The 12,055-nt window shown below is 44.0% G+C and overlaps 1 protein-coding gene across 1 annotated transcript in view; it reads left to right on the top strand.

Annotated features, from left to right (window-relative positions):
• The window catches only part of ROS1 (ROS proto-oncogene 1, receptor tyrosine kinase), a 93,747-nt gene that overhangs the window by 61,692 nt on the left and 20,000 nt on the right, over positions 1-12,055 (top strand). Inside the window, exons 34-35 of the mRNA XM_078851966.1 lie at positions 441-603; positions 1,781-1,845. Coding sequence (XP_078708092.1) covers positions 441-603; positions 1,781-1,845 — 228 coding nt within the window. The remainder of the gene's footprint in view (positions 1-440; positions 604-1,780; positions 1,846-12,055) is intronic.

Below are 12,055 nucleotides of genomic sequence, written 5' to 3'. Positions count from 1 at the left end.
AGTGAAGGCAGTGAGATCTGTGGGTGCTCAGCACTCAGAGAATCAGGCCCAGAGAAAGTGACTCAATGCCAACAAATGGGGCCAGATTTTTAAAAGAGTTCAGCTTCCATCTAGGCACCTAGATAAGGTCCAGCTTTTCAAAAGAGCGTAGGACCCAGCTGCTCCCATTGGGACACCGTGAAATATCAGTCCATGAATTCTCAGCATTTTCTGTGCTGTGACGTGTATAAATCTGGCTCTAGGTACACAAGAGGTGTAATTCCCTCCTCTGCAGAGGGCATGCAAAAATCCTGTGCATCACTTTAGTCTTTTGTGAACTGTGTTTGAGACAAACTGTACCAAATTTGTTTAAGGCAAAATGTTGAGAATATTCCTCAACCACATATTTATTTGAATGATTGTTTATTCTGAAAGCTATAACAAGCCATACTGTTTTGTAGCACTCTCCCCACTAGGGCTGAGATTGAATGCTTGCCAGCCTTTCCTCGGGACAAACTGAATTTGCATAATCTGCTGGGAAGTGGAGCCTTTGGAGAGGTGTACGAGGGGACTGCGGTAGATACCACAGGAGCTGGAAGTGGGGAATCCAAAGTGGCAGTGAAGGTAATTTCAGCTGTGTAGCCCCCTAGCAACAGCATGGTCTAAGGTGGGCAAACATGGCTTTGTGGTTAGGCCATAGGAATGGAGGTCAAGAAACATGGGTTTTATTTCTGTCCCTGCCACTAATTCACTCATGACCTTGTGGAAATCACTAAGGGCTGAGCTCCCCTCCATAACACTTGTTAGTGTCCAGTCTTGGGAACTTTCCTTAACTGAGACAGTCAATCACGTTAAACATTTTAACATATTTAAATTCTGGATCACCCTCCTTTAGGGACTCAACTAAGACAAAATCTACATTCAGTTGCAAATCTTGGAATGCGAGACGAACTCACTAGGCAACCCACGGCATGTCTACCCTGCAGCTGGGAATGTGCCTCCCAGACGGGGTAGACAGACTCACTAACTCTACTCAAGCAAGCACACCAAAAATGGCAGTGTGCATGCCGTGGCACGGATGGCGGCTTGGGCTAATCACCTGAGGCCCCTGGATCAGTCCTTGGGTGGCTAGCTTGAGCCTCCACCCATGCTGCAGCATCCACACTGCTGTTTTTAGTGCGCTAGCTCAAGCAAACCTAGTGTAAGCCTGTCTACCCAGGCTAGGAGGTGGGCTTCCGACTGCAGTGTAGATATACCCCAGTAATGTGACTTGACAGAATGATCCAATCTCCCTCCTGTTTAACTGTCAGTCGAAGCAAGAACTGGGGAGCAGGGAGGTGTAATAGCATGTTCAGGAACACTGAATATGTAGCTTTACCTTTATCAAGAGCATTTTGAACAGCCGCAGAAGAGGAAAGCTGAAAACAAACGGGATGCATCTGAAAACACGGTTAAAACCGTCTTGCGCAACTATAGGCAACTCCTTTCAGCTGAACACAGTTTTCCTAAGTGTCTTTAGCCTCAGCTGTTACCCCCCTTCCCCATACTCTGCTCTCGGTTTACTAGTCTGTCCTTACACTGTGAGCTCCTCAGAGTAGGAAGAGGGCATAGATGCCTACTTCTGTTTAGAAAGTGCCTATTACATTGTAGCCACTCCTGGAAATAGAGATTAGGAAAAGTGTGTGTGTGTGTGAGAAGAGGAAAGCAGCCCATTGAATTTTTTCTGATATAAATGCTACATGGGTTACACTGGCAGTGATCGAATTGTGCCAACTACTTGTTTTGGCCTTGTGTTGCATAGACTTTGAAGAAGGGTGCGACAGACTATGAGAAGAGTGAGTTCCTGAAGGAGGCACACTTGATGAGGTAATGCTGGATTTGCCACAAAATTTCTTTCAAGAATGATCTAAATGAAGGCTCTGGCCTTCAGGAGGGATTAGGGAATCACTTTCATCTGAATGGGGTTTGTGGGTATCTTTTGTGTCCCTTATTTTTGCTAAAGAATTAAAGCATCCCCAATGAATCATACCAAAATGAAGCTGCAAAATTTGTTTGCAGAGTAGATGGAGATTGAAAGTTTATTGCACTAATTTCATGGATTGACTGGACCTTTGGACTGGGATGTTTCAGACTCGCTGCTCCTCCCTCTGAGCCAATTAATATAATAATAACAATAGTAATAATTAGTAAACAATAGTAAACAATAGTAATAATAATAATAATTAATAATGACAGTCCCAGTTTATCAAGATAAGAATAGGCCCCAAAGTTTTAATTCCTTGTTGAAAGTTGGTTTTAATATGTGGACATTCACCAGTAGAGGTTGCCACATATCTTTACCTATTCAGGGCGCAAATATATGATATATGTACATGTCCTCTGAGAATGAATTTACATGAAGACGTCAGTGTTTGAGCTGGAAATCCAGGTTCTCTGGAGTCCTCAGTGAATGTGCCATGATTTGAGATAAAAACTTCACTTAGGAGCATAAGAATATGAATAAGGCTTAATTTTCAGAGGTGCACTTGCAATTCTCTGACTTTAAATTTGGGCACTCACAATAAGAAGCCAGTATTGAAAATTTGGAATTTAATTTCCCATACTGAAAATATAATATTATTGAATTATAATAGACAGATAGCAATTATAGTGTGTGCATACTCCCTCTTTGCTTCTGTTTCCAGAAGTTTTTTAAAAATCAGTGTCACATTTCCTTTGCTCATTTGCTGAATCGAGCATGGAATGAGACAGGGCTCCTATGAAAATACTTATATGTGATTACGTAATTAAAGACTATCAAAATGCAGTTTCATAAAGGAGAGGAGTAAAGGTTTTATGTGCATTTCCTGACTTTTGAATGCATCCTTTCCCTTCTTCTTTGAGTGTTGGTCCCTCTGAGTGTGGGTGTGCCTCTTCGGTTTGTCTTCTACTGCCTGTGGTCTGGGACAGAATCCACCTGTATTCTTTTCTTTCACTTGATGTTTTACCTGTAAATAATTGTAAATAGTTGTTTCATTCTTACGTTTACATAGTTGGTTAGCTTAAATCTAGTTTAGTTAGTTAGTTAGAGTTGGGGAGGTTCCTTCCCCCAACCTGTCTCCCCTATGCCCAGGGTTCCTCGCTTCAACTCTGCCTTGTCTGTCCCTAAATCTCCTTCTGAGTGACCCTCACAATACCAGCCCCCACTGCTTCAGGGAGTCATGTATTCTATCCACTTGTCTCCCCCTGTACCAGGCAGGCTCTGGGAGTTCCAGGTCTGCCAACCTCTTTTGGAGCTAACCATGAGACCTAGATCAGATCCAGGGCCATCCCGTTCTCCAACTCTTCACCTGAATCACTGAGCATGGCTCCACTGGCACTGGCAGATTGTCCCACCAAGCCGAAAGACCAAGTGGAAGCATGACAAGGGTAAGAAGCACAAAAGAGCAGAGAAGTCTGTTCATAGGTCCTCAGACAGGAAAGCAGTTTCACTCCTTCTCTCAGGTTTGGACAAGACTCTGTGCCCCATACAGGGTTCACCTAGAACTCATGGTGAGATTGGGCAGGCATCGATGATACCAGCAGCTTCTGCTGTTCCAAAACTGTCCTCTAGTGGCGCAAAGATAGTAAGCAGTGCACACCCTCTACGCTGGCAGTGTCATACTGTGTGCCTAAGCCTGCACCATCGGTCCCGAAACCAAAGACTCCAGCCAGTTCTCTTACAGCTCAACTGAGATGCGCCCTTCAAGATGTTCTGGCAACCTACCTGGATCCAGAGTCCCTGGTCCTCATGTAACCAGTATTAGTATAGGACATTTGTAACCCATGCACCTCCTGAGCGTGGTGTTCTGTCCCCTCTTGTGGCACCAAGACCACTTAAAGGTTAATGAGTCTGCTTTACAGCCTTAGCTAAGGGCCAGTTGGCTTTTAGCTTATGCGGTAGAGGCTCATGCACTAATCTCCAGAGGCCCCAGGTTTGATCCTCTCTGCCGACGACCGGAGTCTGTCGGTGTTACACATTGAAACACCATCTATTCCCCAACCCCACCTCCAACAGAGCTATGATATCAGGATGCTGTCTCTGTCCCACCTCCAGCCACACCACCCTCACCCAGGTGACACCATGGCACTACCTCCTGAATCAGAGAAATTCTACTCCGAGAGCAAGAGATGGTAAACCAGTTATAACAAGGGCTTCCCTATAAGAGTTTAGACCTGACAGGGCTTCATGGGGACCCTCCCCTGCCCAGGACCCATATTCACCCCCAAAGGAGTACTGGTACCAACATATGGTCCACCTCCGTACCCATATGACCCTATGTGGTCACATTAGGGTGCATGGAACCCTTGCCACTGGGCCCAGAATCGTAATACTTCAGATACCAACCTCAGCCTCCAGCGTTTAGAGAGAAAGCGCTGGCAGAATATCAAGAGACACAGCTGGAGCAGCTGGTATGGCCAGAACCCTCTACGGCTTCATCCTCGTCCCAAGATGAGGCGGTATTGCCAATCTTCCCCCCTCTGCCTGACAATTACAGGCTATACCAAGAACTGCTTAGGAGGATAGCTGACACCCTCCAGATCCCATTGAAGGAAGTGCAGGACCTACATGCAGAGCTTTTAGCCATCCTCCACTCTGCAGCTCCTGCCAAGATGTCCTTATCCATGAATGAAGCCATCTTGGACCCGGTTAAGGCCATTTGGAGGACCTTGGCCACCTGAGAGAGAGAGAGAGAGAGAGAGAGAGAAAGAGCGAGCCAAGAATAGATGTTTTGTCCCCTCTGGGGACAAAATATTTATATTATCACCCAAACTTGCTGGTAGTCCGGATAGCCCCTGAATGCAGTAGACCCCATCACCCAAAAATCCAACCCCTCAGAGAAAGAGGCTGAGAGGCTGGACCATTGGTACGAAGAACTTCTCTTCAGTCAGCTTGCTTTTCAGGATTCTGAATGACCATAATGTCCATATTGAGTAAGCCTCAATTTCAGGCCGGACCTGGTGAGGGGAAGGCCAGGTCATCATTAGTGGACATGGCATCCTGCTCAATAGCAACCTTGCTGGTCATGAGATGAGCTTACTGGTTACAGACATCTGGGTTCCCTAAGATACAAACAACAGAGGAGGCCCTCCCTTTAGAAGGGAACACCCTCTTCAGCAAGAAGATGTATGAAGAACTCCACACACTGAAAGAGTCTCATGACTGCAACAAGGCAGATACACTGCTCCATTAATATCTTCCCTCCAAACTCATCAGCCCTCTAAAACGGTGCTTTTATGGATTGCTCAAGAGCCATTAACCAGTTGTTCTGTCACCACCATCACCCCCATTTGGCACTCACCTAACCCATTTCCTTCCATGATGGTCAATCTGAACCTTTGGCAAATGGGTTGTGGACATTATTTCCATGGGCTAGATCGCTCTGCAGGGACATGGTACAGCTATAGAACTGGTGCATCCATCACATCACCCTCTCCGCAATGCACCTTCTGGGATTCATGAATTCCCTGGCAGATCAGATCAGCAGGCAGTTCAACAAGGACTATGAGTGGGAGCTCAACTCTTCAGTGCTTCAGCAAATCTTCCACCAATGGGGGTACCCATTCTGGGACCTCTTTGCCACCCAAGAAAACAAGAAATGGCAAACTATTGCTCTTTCAATGGCCAGGGTCTGGACTCTAGAGGGGATACCTTCCTGCTTCCATGGTCAAAACCATTAATGTATAACTTCCCTCCCATTCCCCTCATACCTCATGTCCTCTGGAAAATACAGAATGACAGAGCAACAGTAATTATAATAGCCTATGATGGCCCTACAAATGACCCCACATATGTGCATTCACTTACAATCATCCCCAACACTTCTCTCTCAGTATGGGGGCAGAACCAACTATTCCAGCCAGAAAAAAAGGAGTACTTGTGGCACCTTAGAGACTAACAAATTTATTTGAGCTTGAGCTTTTGTGAGCTACAGCTCACTTTATTGGATGCATGCATCCGATGAAGTGAGCTGTAGCTCACGAAAGCTTATGCTCAAATAAATTTGTTAGTCTGTATCCGCAAAAAGAAAAAGAGCACTTGTGGCATCTTAGAGACTAACATGGCTGCTACTCTGAAACCTATCCCAGCCAGGCTTCCCTCCAGCTCCCAGCCTGGTTTTTAGTGATTGGGTGACAGACTTTGAATGAACCTGCTCAAAAGAAGTGCAATATATCTTGCTTAATATTAGAAAACCTTTTACACTGAAGTGTTATGCTGCTAAATGGAAGTGCTTTTCCTTGTGGTACCAGCAACATCACCTCTCTCTGGAAAAGTCCTAACTTTCCAGTATCCTGCATGACTTCCTCTCCCTAAAGATATCAAGATTTCCAGTCAACTCACTGAGAGTGCATCTCGCGGCTATCAGTGCATTTCACCCTCCAAGAGAGAGTTACTCAGTTTGCACTTATCTCATGACAGTCCAGTCCTTAAAGGCTTTGTTAACATTTCCCCTCTGGTATCTTGCTCTCTCTGGGATCTGAATTTAGTACTAGAAGCACTTATGAGGCTGTCCTTTGAGCCCTTGGCTTCATGCTTCTTCCTGTATTTATTGCTGACGGTGGCCTAGATCCTGTGTTTGTTCTTATGATCCTGTCGGATTTCCATCTGAGTCAAATGATTCATCTACCTGTATTTCACCCGAAGCCCCATCTGAGAGATGAAAGGAGATGACATGCTTTAGATGAAAGTCTCTCCCTGGCTTTCTACTTGGATTGGACAAAGCCATTTTGAGGAGCTTCTCGACTATACATTTCATTTGCTGGAATGAAGGGCAAGGCCATATCTTCCCACAGATTCTTGAGGTGAATCTCTGGCTGCACCCTCCTTTGTTATCAGCCTGAAGAAATTCCTCCTCCTCCTCCATGTTGTACCAAAGGTCACTCACATAGGGCACAGGCTGCCCCAGTAGTATCACTGCAAGGTGTCCCTCTTTCCAAAATCTGCAGGGCAACTACTTGGAGCTCTGTCAGTACATTGACTTGGCACTACTCTCTGACTTATGCCTTGGCAGATGATGCATCCTTTGGTTCAGCAGTCCCAGAGTCTGTGGTGCCAGGTACCTTCTTGCACCCTTCTCCAAAATAAACATGGTTTGGGAATCGCCCATAGTTAATACAGTACCAATGTTCCCTCTAATTTTTTCCATCCATGTGCGGAATAAATTTTGTTATATGCACCAAAGTATGTGTGGATGTGCACCACCAGTAGAAACCAAAAACCTAGATAAAATACATAGTTTTAAAAAGTTACCATAGGGATAATTACTCCAGCCAGCACAGGTTAGGCATTTTAGAACTCACTACTCAAAGAATTACATTTAAGTGTAAGAGAGAAATAAAAGTGATGAAATGCATAGACCAGTCAAAAAACTCAAATAACACACTTTGAAAAAATAAAATTACAGAGAATATCTGTGCATTGCAGGAAGTACCAAGAAGTAACCACAACAATAATACAAGTATGTGTTGGGAGGTGAGGGTGAAAGACTGTGTGTGTGTGTGAGAGAGAGAGACACACACACACACACACACACACACACAGACAGTGTGTGTGCTGGCTACTAGGGAAGTCTCTGAGAGACACCGTGCACTGTCTCTTTAAGGTACCCTCACTGACCGTGGGAAGGCTCATTCAGACCTCAGACCACAGCAGCTCTCCTGCTTCGGAGCACTGCCCTCCTCCCCTGCTCTGTGGAGATGGGGTACATGGGCAGGGGGGAGGGGAGAGACTCTCTGTGTGTGTGTGTGAAGGTTCCTTCCCCACTCTGAACTCTAGGGTACAGATGTGGGGACCTGCATGAAAGACCCCCTAAGCTTATTTTTACCAGCTTAGGTTAAAACTTCCCCAAGGTACAAACTATTTTGCCTTTTGCCCTTGGACTTTATTGCTGCCATCACCAAGCGTCTAACAGATATATAACCAGGAAAGAACCTGCTTTCTCCCCAAATGTCTTTCCCCCCAAAATCCTCCCCAAACCCTACACCCCCTTTCCTGGGGAAGGCTTGATAAAAATCCTCACCAATTTGCATAGGTGAACACAGACCCAAACCCTTGGATCTTAAGAACAATGAAAAAGCAATCAGGTTCTTAAAGGAAGAATTTTAATAGAAGAAAAAGTAAAAGAATCACCTCTGTAAAATCAGGATGGTAAATACCTTACAGGGTAATCAGAGTCAAAACATAGAGAATCCCTCTAGGCAAAACCTTAAGTTACAAAAAGAGACAAAAACAGGAATATACATTCCATTCAGCACAGCTATTTTATCAGCCATTTAAACAAAAAAAAATCTAATGCATAGCTAGCTAGATTACTTACTAAGTTCTAAGACTCCATTCCTTTTCTGTTCCCGCATCACACAGACACAGAGAACCTTTGTTTCTTCCCCCCCTCCAGCTTTGAAAATATCTTGTCTCCTCATTGGTCATTTTGGTCAGGTGCCAGCGAGGTTATCCTAGTTTCTTAACCCTTTACAGGTGAAAGGGTTTTTCCTCCGGCCAGGAGGGATTTTAAAGGTGTTTACCCTTCCCTTTATATTTATGACTCTGTGTGTGTGTGTGTGTGCTGGCTGCTGGGGACATCTCTGAGAGACCATGGGCTGTCTTTTTAAGGCACTCACTCACCGCCTGGAAGGCTCGTTCAGATCTCAGACTGCAGCAGCTCTCCTGCTCCCGATCCCTGTCCCCACTCCCCTGCTCTGCAGAGATGGGGTACAAGGGCAGGGGGAGGGGGACACCCTGGCATCAGTGCCTCCCCCTTCCCCCCACTCTGCACAGCCTGCAGCTGGCCAGGGGCTCCAAGGGCAGGGGGAGGGGGACACCCTGACATCAGTGCCTCCCCCTTCCCCCCACTCTGCACAGCCTGCAGCTGGCCAGGGGCTCCAAGGGGCTCCAACATGGCTGCAAAGTAGCAGGGGGAGGGGTACCTGAATACATGCTGCCAGATGTGTGCAGCTCTGCTAATCAAGTGCATGGCACTTGAATCACTCCTGGTCAGCCACCCAATCGTGCAGCTTAGCGGGAACACAGATGGGGACCAGCACTAGAAGAAGCAAGGAAGGTTACTTACCTTATAACAACTGGATTCCTTTGAGATGTGTGGTACTTGTGGGTATTCCTGACCTGCTCTCCTTCCCCTCTGATTTGGATCCTCACGTGATTCGCTGTGGAATAGGAACTGAAGGGGCAGACTGTTGGCACCACCATTTATGCCCTCGGTTTGTGGCATGAGGAGGAATAGCATTGCAGATATGGACCAATGGAAAAAGGGGTAAACAGTGAGGTGGCAACATTTGCAGGTGATACAAAACTACTCAATATAGTTAAGTCCAAAGCAGACTGTGAAGAGTTACAGGGGATCTCACAAAACTGGTTGACTGGGCACCAAAACGGCGGATGAAATTCAGTGTTGATAAATGCAAAGTACTGCACATTGGAAAACATAATCCCAACTGTACATATAAAAGATGGGCCTAAATTAGCTGTTACCACTCAAGAAAGAGATCTTGGAGTCATTGTGGATAGTTCTCCGAGAACATCCACTCAATGTGCAGCAGCAGTCAAAAAAGCTAACAGAATGTTGGGAATCATTAGGAAAGGGATTAGACAGAATGTATCATATTGCCTCTGTATAAATCCATGGTACGCCCACATCTTGAATACTGCGTGCAGATGTGATCACCTCATCTCAAAAAAGATATATTGGAATTGGAAAAGGTACAGAAAAGGGCAACAAAAATGATTAGGGGTATGGAACAGCTTCCATATGAGGAAAGATAAGACTGGAACTTTTCAGCTTGGAAAAGAGATGACTAAGGGGGATATGATAGAGGTGAATAAAATCATGACTGGTGGGGAGAAAGTAAATAAGGAAGTGTTATGTACTCCTTCTTATAACACAGGAACTAGGGGTCACCAAATGAAATTAATAGGCAGCAGGTTTAAAACAAACAAAAGGAAGTGTTTCTTCACACAACGCACAGCCAACCTGTGGAACTCTTTGTCAGAGGATGTTGTGTTTTTGAAGGGGTTCAAAAAAGAACTAGATAAATTCAGAGGATAGGTCCATCAATAGCTGTTAGCCAGGATGGTCAAAGATGGTGTCCCTAGCCTCTGTTTGCCAGAAGCTGGGAATGGGCGACAGGGGATGGATCACTTGATTACCTGTTCTGTTCATTCCCTCTGGGGCACCTGGAATTGGCCACTGTTGGAAGACAGGATACTGGGCTAGATGGACCTTTGGTCTAACCCAGTATGGCCGTTCTTATGTTCTTACATAACTGACACTGTGATTGAAGAATTTCTGGTCCTAGGCGCACATAGCGGATGCACACCCTACAGCAAATACCCACAGGGAGAACACATCTCTAAGAACTCCACTTACTGTAAGGTAAGTAGCCTTCCCTTTGCGACCTTAAGTTCCAGCTACATTGTGCTATAGAATAAGTTCTCCAAAAAGTGTGACAACTCTTCACTTCCTGGAGGACTTTAGGAAAGTTTGTAACCTTAGTTTTATACATCGTTACTGTTCCTAGTAAGAGTTTAACTTAAAATCAGTCTGCTTGTCACTAAGATACTACAAACATATATTTTTCTAGGTAAAATGAATATGGTATATATCTGTAGACAAAATATTTTATGCATCCCTACTTACTGCATTATTTCTTACAGATAAATAATTTAAACACAAAATTCCTGGAAATAGAGACCCCTGAAAATTAGTACAATTAAATTTACACACACGAACACACACAATGGGACTTAGAGATAGGCAGAATATGAAACAAAAATTAAAAATTCATTGTTCCCATTAACCTTCACTAAACCAGGAACTTTTTCATGTGTTTCATTTGTTACTGAATTTTCATGTGAGGCACTTACCAAAATGGGAGATATTTTCATTAGCTGTCAAGAAGGTCTAATGGTAGATGCTTGATATTTATCTGTTAGGTCTCATAAATTATTGAAGCTGAGGACTGACTGGGCAACATAATTGCAGCTGTTTAAAAAATCCTGATGTGCTTTTTATCTAAATATAATCTTTCTGTTGCTTGTCTGTCTAAATGAATATTGCAATGCAGACTGTAATGCTATGCACACTGTTGTGTTTAAACAAGGAATATACATTGCTTCTGTTACTATTATTATGCACCAGTGATAAAATACTTGGGTTACATTCTGTTTTCAAACAATCATTTGATATTGGATATTGGTAACTGAGTCTCTTGTGTTCAAAAATATATTGCAAAATCTCAGGAGATAAAGAATGACAAGTCTGTGGAGAAACTGTTGGAGACTTGTAAGGGAAGTACCAGGTGCTCCTACTCTTACTATTGTTCTTGAGAGCCAAAGTTTATGTATGATTGAGAGGTATGTGCCAGGCGGGGGAAGGGAACTGTCAACTTAAAAATCACACTTCTCACGGAAAAGTTTTTACCTACTATTGTTACAAGCAACACCTAAGATTCCTGGAACTGAAAGAGGTTAGAGGAAAAAAGTTTCTCCGTTTTATTTGTTTGTTTATATTTGACAGCACTTTGACTAAAGTCAGTTTCACTCTATCCCCTGGATAGTTTCCCAGATTGTTTAGAATCTTTCATGCAGCAGTGGGGAGAAAAAAACATTTTAAATCATAAGAAATTGTGATTGTAGAAACACAGAAACGGACAGAATCTGGAACTGCTTTTAATTCCTTCTTTGAAATGTACTAGATTTTAGAGAGTCCCTATAATATCCCTATTTGTTTGGACACATAAAAGTCTGTTTAATGGGTTTATGCATGCAAACAGATGTGATTGCAAGTATTCTTCACACAGTTTTAGATTTCCCTTGAAAATGTACTATAGGAAGCAATACTGCATAAGCAAGTGGTTGGGCTGGGTAACCTAATAGGTCTTTTACATCTCTAACTCTCATGAATCTATGGTCATTTGCCCCTAAAAACTATATGATGGCAACCATCTGTTTCAAAAAGTGATGGTGTAAGTGCCAAAAAAGTTCAGTTACTGTGTGTCATTCGGCAGCATCACAAGTGGCTAAAAATTCCAATTCTTGAGTGAC

This window comes from Lepidochelys kempii, chromosome 3 (genome assembly GCF_965140285.1).
Source record: "Lepidochelys kempii isolate rLepKem1 chromosome 3, rLepKem1.hap1, whole genome shotgun sequence".
Lineage (NCBI taxonomy): Eukaryota > Metazoa > Chordata > Testudines > Cheloniidae > Lepidochelys > Lepidochelys kempii.
This window is presented reverse-complemented; position numbering and strand designations above follow the sequence as displayed.